General features: G+C 59.6%; 1 protein-coding gene across 1 annotated transcript; it reads left to right on the plus strand.

The window, feature by feature from the left end:
• The first annotated feature begins 1818 nt into the window (after window positions 1-1818).
• LOC130683120 (NUT family member 2G-like) lies at window positions 1819-10861 on the plus strand. Its single transcript, XM_057499393.1, has 10 exons — window positions 1819-2326; window positions 2588-2688; window positions 4551-4609; window positions 6266-6458; window positions 6582-6919; window positions 7760-7888; window positions 8237-8376; window positions 8692-9098; window positions 9652-9768; window positions 10091-10861. Exons 1-10 carry the CDS (start codon window positions 1819-1821, stop codon window positions 10859-10861), a joined length of 2763 nt encoding a protein of 920 aa, XP_057355376.1.
• Window positions 10862-14528: the final 3667 nt, after the last annotated feature.

Genomic DNA, 14528 nt, shown 5'->3' on the forward strand with positions numbered 1-14528 from the left:
GGTGTTCAGCCCATTTGGGCCTTGTATGCAAATGCAAATAAAGCCTGTTTTGTCACGAAAGGCTCGGCGTCTCTGCCCCTAGTGGCATCTGGGCTTCTCCACGGGAAAGGGCGCCGAAAGCAGGAAGGTCCCGGGCTCCGGGACCCAAGGCGATGATGTCCCCGTTCCCCCTCCACATTCATGTGCATTCTCCAGATGGCTCCCGATTGCCCACCGCCCGCATAAGCCCTCCCCCGCCCCACCTCTGCCCTCCTGGAGGCCGCTTTTGGGAGTCCCCAGGACACAGCGTCATCACAGGACCCCAAACTTCGAAGGATGGCAGCTGCTTTGGCCCTGTGCTCTCTGCAGCACCAGCCCACTTTCTGGACAGAGCCTGCAGACAGCCGTTGTCTAGAGGGGGCCCTCCCTTTCTCGCTGAAGCGGGCTGGGGCGCTGGGGGATGCTCAGGCATCAGGGTCTCCTGGGGGGCTGAGCAGAGAGGAAAGGCATGTCATGAGGGGACAGGCTCCACAACCGACGTGGAAGGCCCATCCTCCGGCCTCGGTGGGCGCATGAAATGTGTGGGCTGGTGGACAGTCCCTCTTCCCTCAGCACAGAGAGGGCATTGGGCTGGGAAGGAGAATCGGGGCACTCAGAAAGGAGATTGGGCGGGGGGGGGGGCACCTCGTCTCTCTGGGGGATTTCTGTGCAGGAGCGTCCCGTCCACTGAGGTAGGAGGCCCCATGTAGCTGTGGCCTGAGAGGCTGGCCTCAGGGCCTTTGCATTTCAACGATGCCCACACTGCTGTCCCATCGCCTCCCCCCAGGGCTGGACCTTCTGTGAATAGGGTAATTTGGTGCTTTTGTTTAGACACATGACTGGTTTCTATATGTTGATTTTGTATTCTGCAAGTTTGCCAAATTGGTTTATGAGTTCTAAGAGTTTTTGCTGTTGACACTTCAGGGTTTTCTACATGTATGATCGTGACATGCATGAGCAGAGATAGTTTTACTTCTTTTCTGATTTGGATGCCTTTTCTTTCTTTTTCTCCCCTAATTCCCCTGACTGGGCCTTTCGGTGCTATTGAATAGAAACAGTGAGGGTGGGCACCTTTGCCTTCTGCCTAACGTTAGAAGAAAAGATTTCAGTTTTTCATCAGTGAGTATGCTTGTTGTGGGTTTTTCATATATGCCTTTATTGTGTTGAAGTACATTCCTTCTACACCCAATTTGTTGAGAGTTTGTACCGTGCAAGGGGTGCTGAATTTTCTCAAGTCCCATTTCTGCATCGATAGAGATAGCTTATTTTATTCCTTCCTTTTGTTAATTCAGTGTGTCACATTCATTTGGGTATGTTGAACTGTCCTTATATCCCAGGAACAAATCTTACTTGATCATTGTGTATGATCCTTTTAATGTGGTGTTGAATTTGATTTGCTACAATTTTGTTGAGGATTTTTCCATCTATGCTTATCAGGGATATTGGCCTGTAATTTTACTGTATTGTATTGTATTGTCCTGTCTAGCTTCAGTATCACGTAATGCTGGTCATCTAAATGAGTTTGTAAGTGCTCCCTCCTATCCAATTTTTTGGGACCATTTAAGGACTTTTTACATTTCTCTTTAAGTGTTCGGTGGAGTTCACCAGTGAAGCCATGCCATCTTGAACTTTGCTGTTTGGGGAGGTTTTTAAAAATTGATTCAATCTCATTTGTTGTTGGTGTGTTCAGACTTTCTATTTGAGCTTGATTCAGTTTTTGTGGATTATGTTTCTAAGAATTTATCCGTTTCTTCCAGGTCATCCAATTTGTTGGCACATAGCTGTCCATAATTATCTGCTATGACCCCTTTTATTTCTGAGTCATCATCCGGGGCCGCCTCAGCTCGGCGCCGAGAGCCCGCGAGGTGCTGGAGGCCGGCAGCCGCCCGTGCGTCCCCGCCCACCCCCGGCAGCGAGGACGCGGCGGCCACGTCCCCTCCCGCGCTGGGCGGGGCTAGCCGCCGCGGACCCCCGACCGGCCGCTCGGCCGTTGGCCCCGCCCCGCGCGCTCGTGCGCAGCGCGAGCGGTCGGCCGCAAGGGATCCTGGGAGCCGTTGGAGCCGCTGGTCCGCGCGCCCGGAGCCCGCCCGCTCCCTGGGCGTGTGGCGCGCGTGCGCGCGACGCGCGAGGCGAAGCGGGAATCCGCGGCTGGCAGGACCCGGCTTCAGGGTCCCGGGGCGTCGGAGCCGGGCCTCCTTTCCGCCGCCTGTGGACTGCGCACCCCCAGCCCGCACCCTGCGCTCGGCGGCCGGGCCCACGCACCGCGGGCTGGCTGCCTCGCAGCCGTCCTGTCTCACAGGCCTCACGGGCAGCGCGCTGACTCCCTAGGTTCGCGCCCCGCCCCCGAGTCCAGGGGCGGCCCTCCAGAGCTTCCCGCCAGACCTCAACGATAGTGAAAACATTTGCTCTGCCAGTGATCGCCTTAACAAGATGGAAAGACGAGTTGCAGACTGGGAGCAAATATTTGCAAAACATACGTCTCACAATGGACTAGTGCCTAAAACGTAAAAATAACTCTTCAGAGAACACTCCTGGCTCAGAGCTCTAAACACTCGGGGTTCTTCCGCAGGCCTGCTGCACTTCGTGTCCCCTTCACGGCACCTGCTGAGTGCATGCAGGTTTCCCGGCGAGCACGCCTCCGCGTGGAGGGTGGCGGGCACACCCTCCTCCGTGAGCATGGCGCTCTGACCTGGATCCACACGGGCCAAGGGGCCAACTGAAGTGGCATAGCAGGCAGTGTAGGAGTAGCTTTACTCCCCTCCTCTTCCAGAGGGAATTTTGCAGCACTTGAGCTGGCAATGAAAAAGACAGGCAGCAGAAGCCACTTTGGGACTTGAGTTTGTAATGCATTCCCAGAAGCTCCACACACCCGTCCGGCCTGTTGCAAGGTGGGTACCGGGTGTCAACTCCGCAGCTTCACCTACCACACTAAAACCTTGTGTGCACACGTGATCTCCCCATTCTGCTGCTCCTCCCTGACTGGGAGGAAGATCCTCTGTCCGCTAAGGCCTGAGACCCACGTCCGGAGATTTTTGTTTTCTCGAAAGACACCCGCCCCTGGCCTTCCTGCAGGGATGGTCAGAAATCAGAGTGCAGAGGACTGTCATCTCCCCCTTGCGTGGCTGGTGTTTTCAAACACATTTGGGCTAACAATTCTATCTGCTTCTGGAGCCTAGGTTTTTTGATGGAGTCATATAAAAAGAGGTGTGGAATTGGGACGAGATAATTTTTCCACCGTGCGGTTTTCCAGTCGGTGGTCCTGAGAAGAACAAGCAAATCCTACATGAAAGCCGTGAGGGAGAATCTTGTCCACAATTGGTGGAGGAAGCAAGAGGGAAGCCTGCCTCTCGTGAGTGTCTCAGTACCATGCTGTGCTTCATCATCCCTCTGAATATGAAGTTCCTTGGTGAAAATCATCTAAGGTTTCCCATGATAAAAACCCAAGTCCTGGGAGATGTCTGCAAGTTGTTCTTTTCTCAATCCCCAGCAGGAGTTCTGTTAAGTAAAGCTCACTGTGGCTTGCTTGCAAGGCTGTAAATATCTGCAAATATATCAGAACATAAATGAATTTTCACCAGAAGAGAAAACTGAAAGCATTTAAAAAATAAGAAGAGAATGCATTTGCCTTTGGCCACATAGCACATGTCTGAGAAGATCTGCACAATCAGATGACACCGGTTCCCGGTGGACAGCGATCTGGGCTGCTGGGAAAGAGGCGGGAGGAGGACTCGCCACTGTACTTTCCGTGTTTACAGTGGACTGTGGATCATGCGAAGGTCTTACTTGTGTGAGATAGTACATTAAAACCATTAAAAAGGTAAACATACATATTTAGCAGGAGGGTGATGTTCCAAGAAACGCAAAGGAGGAATTTCTGGTCTTGGACGTGGAGTCTGCAGGGCCTTTCTTAGATGGGCTGGGGCTCTCCAGCAACGGGGGCCTGGCTGGGGTCTGCAGGGCCTCCACACACAGCCCTGGGGACGCACGGGCTGCTTCCTGAAGCGCGACGGGCACAGTGCCCCGAACAGGCTCGCGGCTGCACGGACATCCCCATTTCAAACGCAGGGCTGCCCGTGGCCATGAGTACCTGCGTGCTCATCAGAGCACCTGTTCCCATGGGTTCAGAAAGCCTAGCCTCTGTGGAAGTCAGTGACGGGCAGTAGGAAGCAGTGGGGCCCCGGCCGCACACTAGGTCGATGGTCACGGAATGAAAGTAGCGGGAACATCAGCTAGGACCTTGGTGCTGTGAGCCCGAAAAACGATTTGTAAGCGGCCAAGAGAGGCACCCACCGAGGGTGTGGCGCTGTAAGCTGGAAGAGCACCTGTGCTCTTGCCCACCTGCCAGAGTGCCCGTGGAATGTCTCCCCCTCCCTCGTGCCCCCAGCCCGCCTGCCCTCTGCCCCTCCCCCACTGCAGAGTGTCTTGGGCCCCTACATTCTAGGCCTGTTTACATTCAAACTTGCCCTGCCTGAGTGGGATCCTGAGCAGTTGGTGGAGGAGGCTGCTCTCTGGTCCTGGACTCGGTTCCCCAGGTGGAACGGCCAAGCAGCTGCGGTCGGATCTCAGCCTGTGGGGATGACTTCAGGAGGAGGTAAGGCCTGAAGGCTGGGTGGCAGTGTTTCAGGGGCCACCGCCCACCGGTCCCTGGGATTCAAATGTGACTGTTATCCGGGCACAGTGGTTAGACCGTCAAGGGGGGAGAGAGCTCTGGGCCCCAGGGTATCTCACCTGGGAGGTGCGGGGAGGCCTCTGGAAAGCTGAGGTAGCCCTGGGGAGGTGGCTTCTGGAGGTGGGTCAGGTGACACAAGGGAAGCGCCCTGAGCAGGGAGAAGGGACTGCCGCCCACACGCTGCTGCTTTCTAGAAAGGAGACGCGCCGTGGACCCTGCGTTTGGGGAGGCTGTGGTGGTGGCACGGAGGGGGGTGGTCCCGGGAAAGCCCGGCCCTGAGTCACCCTCCTGGGCACAGGGCTGGCCCCACGATGTCATCCCAAGGGATCTGAACTGCACTTTACCAGACCCCACAGTGCGCTAGGAGAGGTAGACAGACTTGGCCTGAGCCAGAAAATTGTCCAGGGGCCCTATCTGTGGCCAAGTCTGCAGGCACGTGTCCTCTCCACGAGCAAGTCCACAGCGTCCCCTGGCTGCCGGAGCCCAGACCTGCCACCCTCCCTCCAGCCAGAGCTCTTCTCCTCTGGGCAGTGGGCTGTTGTTGGGCTCACCGGGGACAGGGCAGCCGGGTGACGCCAGCAGGATAGGGCTTGGGTTCCTGAGTCATCCTGAATCCTTCTCCCTGTGAGGAGACTCAGTTCTGCAGAGCCACTTCCTCCTGTCCAGTGTCTCACAAACTTGAGCTTTGCGTTTCACCTTTGAGATGAGGCGTTTGCTTGTGTGCGAGGCACTAACCCAGAGATGATAGTGGACGTGGAGTATGGTTGCCTGTCCCGTGGGACATCTACACGTGCTGATTCCTTTCCAAAGCGGAGGGATCCTCCCCTGACTGCCCTCTGCTCTCCATTCCCAGCCCTTTCCCAGGCTCTGCAGGCCACACTGGTTGTCGAGTGACAGAATTCAGGGCACACGAGACCTCCTCCACTGACCCTCTCCTGGGAATGGAGCTCCTGAGCGGTGGCAGGGACCCTGGCCCATGTTAAGGGTGTGCTGTGGGTGGTTCTGGATGGGTTATGTCAGTCAGGGTCCCGGGGCCTTTCCCGCGCAGAGGGACATTTCAAGTGCGTTGGTGTGCTGTGTCAGGCAAGAAAGAGAGGGATTTACGTGGGCACGGGCACCGCAAAGCAGAGGGGCGTGGGCCCCGGTGTTTTAGACACTGCCGGGTCTCAAGGCCCCAGGTCCCGGACCATACCCGGGGGATGAGTGCCCTGCGGCTCACGGGCTGTGGTCGGGGTCGTCCCCGCAGGCAGGTGTCTGCAAGTCTTGTGTGGAGACAGCCATGAGGCCAGGGCCTGGTGGCACAAACGCAGCACCTGCTGGGAGGTCTCTTCTTGGCAGAGTGGGCCGGGGGCCCGGGTGGGGCAGACATTTCCAGGGGAACGGTCTCAGCTGGTCGGGGCCTGACTGTCCCCTGCGGACAGCTGTGCCCTGCCCGGTTCCACCAGCACACCGGCCCCTGAGTCCCGGGCACCCTTCCCAGGACAGATTCTCTCAGCACCTCTCCTGTCTTGACAGCGTTTCCAGTGCCGGGCCCGCAGGGGACCGTCAACCTTGGCACCTTCGTGTCATCTTTCACAGTGCTGCCGTCAGCCACTCCCGTCCTCGGCCCGCCACACTGGGCCCCTGGCAGCAGCACCCACCGAACGTCCTGGGCCCAGTGTTGCCCCCAGGAAGCACCCTGGTGCTGCCGACTCTTCCCAGCACGCCGTTGGTGGCAGCACAGGCCAGCTGTGGCCCAGGCTGGCCCGGGGCCTGCAACGTCACTGTGCACGTCTGGCCGGAACAGAGGCCCGTGCAGGCTCCCCAGCCTCAGACCTTTGTCGTGACTCAGGCCCCTCTCCATGGGAGCACTCCTGGGGCCCTCTGTGGGGGTGCTGTGTGTCCTGTGCCCCAGTTCCTGGCGGCCTCGGGAGTGAAGACCATCCTGCCCGCCCCTCCTGCCTGGAGCACCCAGGCTAGCGATGAAGGCTGGTCCCTGCACCGTCCACCTCGAGCTGCAGTGCCAGCTGCCCAGCTGGCCTCTGGCGGGCTCCCAGCATTGGCCAGTCCTCGTCCACCTGGGGCCGCTAGGAACAGCGGCCCGGCCTGCTCGCAGCCCACCGCCTCGCCCGGGAACGCCTGCCACCGCAGCAGCGTGAACGAAAAGTTCCGGCGCTGGCAGCACTGCAAGCCCCTGGCCCGCAGGCACCTGCCCCAGAGTCCCGATGCGGAGGCACTGTCCTGCTTCCTCATGTGAGTGTCGTCCAACGGGGAAGCCACGGTGTCCAGCCTGGATCAAGGGCGGTGTCGCCCTCGCTCTGACCGGGCTGGTTGTCGGGAGGCGGTCACTTCTGGTGGTGACATCCTTTAGGCCGCATCTCGCGGGCGGTCCCTGTGAGCCAGCCGGCCTCTGGCTGCAATGCTCACCACAGGTTCGCTGCGGGCTCACAGTGGGGCCCCTGGCCGGCAGGCCCAGGGTTGGAGGCTGCGGTCTCAGGGTTCTGCCCGTTTTAACACCGGGCTGAGGGGATGATACCTGGGCATCCCCTCAGGGAGGCGGGGGACCCCAGGGCCCAGGAGACAGCTCTCTGCCCAACTGCCCTCCTGGGTGCAGGGTCCAGGCCAGGAGAGGCAGGGGGGACTGGGGCGGGTGGGGCGGCACACTCGGAGCCCAGGGCGGGGAAGCCCCACCATGGCCGGGCGCCTCCTGACTGGCCACTCCACTGCATTCCGAGGCCTGCAGAGCCCGCGCCTTGGGCTGTCCAGGCAGGGTGTCTGATGGCGTGGCCTGTGCTCGCCCATTTGATGCCTGTCGTTGTTAGCCGGAAAATGCCAATTTGAGGAGCAGCCCAGCTCTCCAGGCCACAGTGGGCAGCTGCGGTGTGAGGGCACGGGCGGCCGCAGTCCGTGGCGGAGGCTTGTGGAGTCAGGCGGCACCACAGTGGCCCGGAAGGCTGGCCTCTACCGCCGAGACCCTGCCGGTCTCCTCCTGGGCTTAGTCCTCCATGCTGGGGATGCGGGCTCCACAGTGTGAGGTGGGGTGGGCAGGTTCCGGGCTGCAGATGGTGACTGACCCCAGTGGGCGAATTACAGCCCAGTGCTTCGGACCCTGGCCCGCCGGAACCCCACCATGACCCGGGAGGAGGTCCTGCAGCGGGGCGTGCAGAAGTGGCATTGTCTAAGCAAGTCAGAGCGCAGCATCTACTATGTGATGGCGGGAAGGTGAGTCAGGGCCCTGGGCCAAGGGCAGGATGAAGACCTGTACCCCTCTGGGATCATGCCCCCCCCACTTTGGGAGGCTGGCTACTCGTTTCCCCTGCCCCAGAGCCCCACCTGTCCAGACGCTGACCTTTTCTGTCTAGACATGAAGGTCTCAGGGCATTGGGGGGGAGGGTGCAGACACTGGCCCTGGGGCTGTACATGGGGTCGGGTGTCCCAGGCAGCCTGCCTCCCCACCATGGCCGGGGCCATGACACCCCATGCCCTCTCCGTCTGACCTCTCCATTGACTGCTTCTCTGCCTGGGCCCGGGAGGCCTCCTCCTCAAGGGACCGTGCCTCCCTCGCCCCAGGTTCATGGAGTTCGAGGCCGAGGAGGCGAGGCAATGTCAGAACGCACAGTGGATGAAGGCGGCGCAGGGCGTGCCTCATCCAGCACCCCTCAGGCCTGTTCCTCGGGCGCCCTCAGCCCCAGAGCGGGGCCAGAAGCGAGGTATGCCACCGTGTTCCCCCGGAGCCAAAGGCCAGAGGCAGTGGGAGCCTGGGAAGGCTTCGGTCCCCAACACGGTCCTACTCATCCCGGGCGCATTGGGCAGTGACCTCGATGCCACCAGTAGCGTGGGGTCTCCCTTGGTCCCGACGGGAATGGGCCAGGTTTAGGACATGGCCACCCCCCTCTGCCCTGATCAGAGACCCACAAGGGGTGCTGGAAGGGGCAGGGGGCTGGGAGGAGGGCGGGCCTCCCTCCCCAGCATGAAGCCCTCGGAGGCCCTGTGTCCCCTTCCACACCTTGGTGCCTGCGGACCAGCTGGCCATGACCCCCCACGGGAATGTCCCCGAGCTCCGTCCTCCCTGAGCACGCTCAGTGCTGGGAAGGTGCGGCCAGCCTACCCACACTCCTTCCCTGCACCCTCCTCAGCACGCATCCGCGAGAAGGCCAGCGCCGGGGCCCAGTCCGCCAACGCCCAGCCACCGCGATGCCGGCAGAGCCCGCACACCGAGGCGCCGACGGAGATCCCCCTAGAGGCCGTGGCAGAGGGCCTGGAGATCATGGAGGGGCTGCTGGGGCCCAGCGGCCCAACTCAGGGGCTGCCCGGTGAAGAACGTGGGGAGGATAGCTCCAAGCCGCCACAGGGAGAGGAGGGCGTCTATCCAGACCCGGGTCTCCTGACCTACATCAATGAGCTTTGTGCCCAGGGAGACTTTCTCAACAAGGTAGGCTGGCCCTGGCCAGGGTGCTACAGGATTTCAGGGAGCGGCACTCCCACCACCCATGTCGGGGTGGTGCCCAGGCAGCTGGAATTAAGTTGTTCTTATTCCTCAGCTCTGGTGTGTGTGTGTGTGTGTGTGTGCATGCGTGTGCGGGTGCGTGTGTGTGACAGTGGATGTGCATATGTATCTGTGTAAATGTATGTGTGTGTCTGCGTGTTGTATAGGGGTAAACCAGGTGAGCCAGGGTTGTGCGGGGTGTTGGTGTGCATGCTTGTGTGTGCGTGTGTGTGCATAGGTACCTGTATATGTACTTGTGTGGCTGTGCATATGTTTGCGTGCACGTCTCGTGTGGGGTGTGTGGCATGCACACATGTACGTGTGTATATGCTGTGCGTGTGCATGTGTGCCTGTGGTCGGGGACCGTGACCACGTCTTTCCAACACCTCCTTGTTGTGGAGGCTGGGGCTGGTCTCTGCTTTTCCCTCGCCCTCTGGGTCCTCTGGGTGCCCAGGGGATTCCCTCCAAGGATGCTCACAGCCTCTTCCTTCTGGGCCAGGCGGACGCAGTTCTGCACCCACGCTTCCTGGCGGAGTTGCCCTGCCCGGAAGCCCAGCTGGATCTCTTGGCCCTCGCTGAGGAGCTGGAGCAGGAGGAAGGACTGTCTTTGGCACAGGTGAGCTGGGAAAGGGAAGGAAACAGGTGAGCCTGGAGAGGGGCAGCCCGGGTGTGCCAGGGCAGGGGACCCCAGGACAGGATTCCTTCCTGACCGTTCCCCTGCGTTGCATGGCAGAAGTGGCAGGGAGGGCCTCTCTGAGGGTGGGGGCCGGGCAGGAGTACGGCAGGGAGAGGATGGGGGGAGCCGGGGAGGAGAGAGAGGACGCCGGCCGGGGCACCAAGCTGGGGGGTGAGGTTGGCAGGAGAGCCGCAGCGGCTGTCGTTGGCGTGGCACCGCCTCCGCCTCTCGGGCGGCCTCACGGTGCCCTCCCTCCTCGCAGCTGGAGCAGAAGCGACTCCTGGAACTGAAGCAGGAGGAGGGTGTGCAGGCCCCCGCGAGTCACGGCACACCCCGACTGGACTCAAGGCCTTCTGGGTCTGAGGCCGGCCAGGATCCCCAGAGGCACGGCCACGGCCCCCAGCTAGGGGCCAGCGACCAAGCCTGCCCACCAGAGTCTGGTTGCGGGCAGCGCCAGGCGCACAGCCGAGGAGACGCTGGCGTGTGGAGGCCCGAAGCCTTCGCTGCCTCTCCAGGACGCCAGGAGCCCCCTCCCCTGAAGGCTGGCTGGCGGCCCCATGCCCCCCAGGCTCGGTGCCGCACTTCGCCCAGCCTGGGGCCCAGGCTCGCCACTGCTCCGGGAGAGACCTGTCCTGCTCGGGAGTCCCTGGGGCCCACGGGCAGGCCCAGTGAGGGCGAGGAGGAGCTCCCCAGCCTGGCCTTCCTCCTGGCATCTCAGCACACACTGCCATCCTGGGGACTGCCCCAGAGTCCTACTCCAGGCTCAGACCTCCTCCGCCCTGGAGTACCCCAGGCCCGCTCTCCCCAGAAGCCGGGCCTCAGCCCCGCTGGCCCTCCAGCTGGCAAGGCCAGCAGTCGGGCCCCGTGTGCAGGCCCAGCCCCTGCTGGGAAGACACCCCTGCCAGGGGCCAGCCTCGGGGGCGCTGGGGGACCAGCCTTGGCTCTGGGGCTGGGCTGCCCCTCACAGCCCCGGAAGAGAAGGGGGGACCCTTTCGGCACAGGGAAGGGTAGGAAGCGGCCCTGCAGCCAGTAGGGAGGAGTCGGCCCTCCAGGGCAGCTTCGGGCTCCTCCACATCCCAGTCCTGATCCTGGCTGCTGTGGGACAGGGAGGGTGGGGTGGGAGAGGTGGGAAGGCAGGGCCCCTGGGGGTGGCTGGTTGGGGGGTGGGATAAGAGGGTGGTGGGAAAGGTGTGGGGCGGTGGGGGTGTTCAGCCCATTTGGGCCTTGTATGCAAATGCAAATAAAGCCTGTTTTGTCACGAAAGGCTCGGCGTCTCTGCCCCTAGTGGCATCTGGGCTTCTCCACGGTAAGGGGCGCCGAAAGCAGGAAGGTCCCGGGCTCCGGGACCCAAGGCGATGATGTCCCCGTTCCCCCTCCACATTCATGTGCATTCTCCAGATGGCTCCCGATTGCCCACCGCCCGCATAAGCCCTCCCCCGCCCCACCTCTGCCCTCCTGGAGGCCGCTTTTGGGAGTCCCCAGGACACAGCGTCATCACAGGACCCCAAACTTCGAAGGATGGCAGCTGCTTTGGCCCTGTGCTCTCTGCAGCACCAGCCCACTTTCTGGACAGAGCCTGCAGACAGCCGTTGTCTAGAGGGGGCCCTCCCTTTCTCGCTGAAGCGGGCTGGGGCGCTGGGGGATGCTCAGGCATCAGGGTCTCCTGGGGGGCTGAGCAGAGAGGAAAGGCATGTCATGAGGGGACAGGCTCCACAACCGACGTGGAAGGCCCATCCTCCGGCCTCGGTGGGCGCATGAAATGTGTGGGCTGGTGGACAGTCCCTCTTCCCTCAGCACAGAGAGGGCATCGGGCTGGGAAGGAGAATCGGGGCACTCAGAAAGGAGATTGGGCGGGGGGGGGGCACCTCGTCTCTCTGGGGGATTTCTGTGCAGGAGCGTCCCGTCCACTGAGGTAGGAGGCCCCATGTAGCTGTGGCCTGAGAGGCTGGCCTCAGGGCCTTTGCATTTCAACGATGCCCACACTGCTGTCCCATCGCCTCCCCCCAGGGCTGGACCTTCTGTGAATAGGGTAATTTGGTGCTTTTGTTTAGACACATGACTGGTTTCTATATGTTGATTTTGTATTCTGCAAGTTTGCCAAATTGGTTTATGAGTTCTAAGAGTTTTTGCTGTTGACACTTCAGGGTTTTCTACATGTATGATCGTGACATGCATGAGCAGAGATAGTTTTACTTCTTTTCTGATTTGGATGCCTTTTCTTTCTTTTTCTCCCCTAATTCCCCTGACTGGGCCTTTCGGTGCTATTGAATAGAAACAGTGAGGGTGGGCACCTTTGCCTTCTGCCTAACGTTAGAAGAAAAGATTTCAGTTTTTCATCAGTGAGTATGCTTGTTGTGGGTTTTTCATATATGCCTTTATTGTGTTGAAGTACATTCCTTCTACACCCAATTTGTTGAGAGTTTGTACCGTGCAAGGGGTGCTGAATTTTCTCAAGTCCCATTTCTGCATCGATAGAGATAGCTTATTTTATTCCTTCCTTTTGTTAATTCAGTGTGTCACATTCATTTGGGTATGTTGAACTGTCCTTATATCCCAGGAACAAATCTTACTTGATCATTGTGTATGATCCTTTTAATGTGGTGTTGAATTTGATTTGCTACAATTTTGTTGAGGATTTTTCCATCTATGCTTATCAGGGATATTGGCCTGTAATTTTACTGTATTGTATTGTATTGTCCTGTCTAGCTTCAGTATCACGTAATGCTGGTCATCTAAATGAGTTTGTAAGTGCTCCCTCCTATCCAATTTTTTGGGACCATTTAAGGACTTTTTACATTTCTCTTTAAGTGTTCGGTGGAGTTCACCAGTGAAGCCATGCCATCTTGAACTTTGCTGTTTGGGGAGGTTTTTAAAAATTGATTCAATCTCATTTGTTGTTGGTGTGTTCAGACTTTCTATTTGAGCTTGATTCAGTTTTGGTGGATTATGTTTCTAAGAATTTATCCGTTTCTTCCAGGTCATCCAATTTGTTGGCACATAGCTGTCCATAATTATCTGCTATGACCCCTTTTATTTCTGAGTCATCATCCGGGGCCGCCTCAGCTCGGCGCCGAGAGCCCGCGAGGTGCTGGAGGCCGGCAGCCGCCCGTGCGTCCCCGCCCACCCCCGGCAGCGAGGACGCGGCGGCCACGTCCCCTCCCACGCTGGGCGGGGCTAGCCGCCGCGGACCCCCGACCGGCCGCTCGGCAGTTGGCCCCGCCCCGCGCGCTCGTGCGCAGCGCGAGCGGTCCGCCGCAAGGGATCCTGGGAGCCGTTGGAGCCGCTGGTCCGCGCGCCCGGAGCCCGCCCGCTCCCTGGGCGTGTGGCGCGCGTGCGCGCGACGCGCGAGGCGAAGCGGGAATCCGCGGCTGGCAGGACCCGGCTTCAGGGTCCCGGGGCGTCGGAGCCGGGCCTCCTTTCCGCCGCCTGTGGACTGCGCACCCCCAGCCCGCACCCTGCGCTCGGCGGCCGGGCCCACGCACCGCGGGCTGGCTGCCTCGCAGCCGTCCTGTCTCACAGGCCTCACGGGCAGCGGGCTGCCTCCCTAGGTTCGCGCCCCGCCCCCGAGTCCAGGGGCGGCCCTCCAGAGCTTCCCGCCAGACCTCAACGATAGTGAAAACATTTGCTCTGCCAGTGATCGCCTTAACAAGATGGAAAGACGAGTTGCAGACTGGGAGCAAATATTTGCAAAACATACGTCTCACAATGGACTAGTGCCTAAAATGTAAAAATAACTCTTCAGAGATCACTCCTGGCTCAGAGCTCTAGACCCACCCGGGAAACACTCGGGGTTCTTCCGCAGGCCTGCTGCACTACGTGTCCCCTTCACGGCACCTGCTGAGTGCATGCAGGTTTCCCGGTGAGCACGCCTCCGCGTGGAGGGTGGCGGGCACACCCTCCTCCGTGAGCATGGCGCTCTGACCTGGATCCGCACGTGCCAAGGGGCCAACTGAAGTGGCATAGCAGGCAGTGTAGGAGTAGCTTTACTCCCCTCCTCTTCCAGAGGGAATTTTGCAGCACTTGAGCTGGCAATGAAAAAGACAGGCAGCAGAAGCCACTTTGGGACTTGAGTTTGTAATGCATTCCCAGAAGCTCCACACACCCGTCCGGCCTGTTGCAAGGTGGGTACCGGGTGTCAACTCCGCAGCTTCACCTACCACACTAAAACCTTGTGTGCACACGTGATCTCCCCATTCTGCTGCTCCTCCCTGACTGGGAGGAAGATCCTCTGTCCGCTAAGGCCTGAGACCCACGTCTGGAGATTTTTGTTTTCTCGAAAGACACCTGCCCCTGGCCTTCCTGCAGGGATGGTCAGAAATCAGAGTGCAGAGGACTGTCATCTCCCCCTTGCGTGGCTGGTGTTTTCAAACACATTTGGGCTAACAATTCTATCTGCTTCTGGAGCCTAGGCTTTTTGATGGAGTCATATAAAAAGAGGTGTGGAATTGGGACGAGATAATTTTTCCACCGTGCGGTTTTCCAGTCGGTGGTCCTGAGAAGAACAAGCAAATCCTACATGAAAGCCGTGAGGGAGAATCTTGTCCACAATTGGTGGAGGAAGCAAGAGGGAAGCCTGCCTCTCGTGAGTGTCTCAGTACCATGCTGTGCTTCATCATCCCTCTGAATATGAAGTTCCTTGGTGAAAATCATCTAAGGTTTCCCATGATAAAAACCCAAGTCCTGGGAGATGTCTGCAAGTT

Source organism: Manis pentadactyla, chromosome 3, assembly GCF_030020395.1.
Source record: "Manis pentadactyla isolate mManPen7 chromosome 3, mManPen7.hap1, whole genome shotgun sequence".
NCBI classification, from domain to species: Eukaryota; Metazoa; Chordata; class Mammalia; order Pholidota; family Manidae; genus Manis; species Manis pentadactyla.

What these genes read in the sequence shown, in the direction of transcription:
- LOC130683120 (XM_057499393.1), top strand. Translation starts at nt 1,819, where the DNA reads ATGACCCCTTTTATTTCTGAGTCATCATCCGGGGCCGCCTCAGCTCGG. An exon ending in TGGCGGGCACACCCTCCTCC is followed by an intron (nt 2,689 to 4,550) that starts GTGAGCATGGCG and finishes TCGGTTCCCCAG; the next exon opens with GTGGAACGGCCAAGCAGCTG. An exon ending in GCACTGTCCTGCTTCCTCAT is followed by an intron (nt 6,920 to 7,759) that starts GTGAGTGTCGTC and finishes GGCGAATTACAG; the next exon opens with CCCAGTGCTTCGGACCCTGG.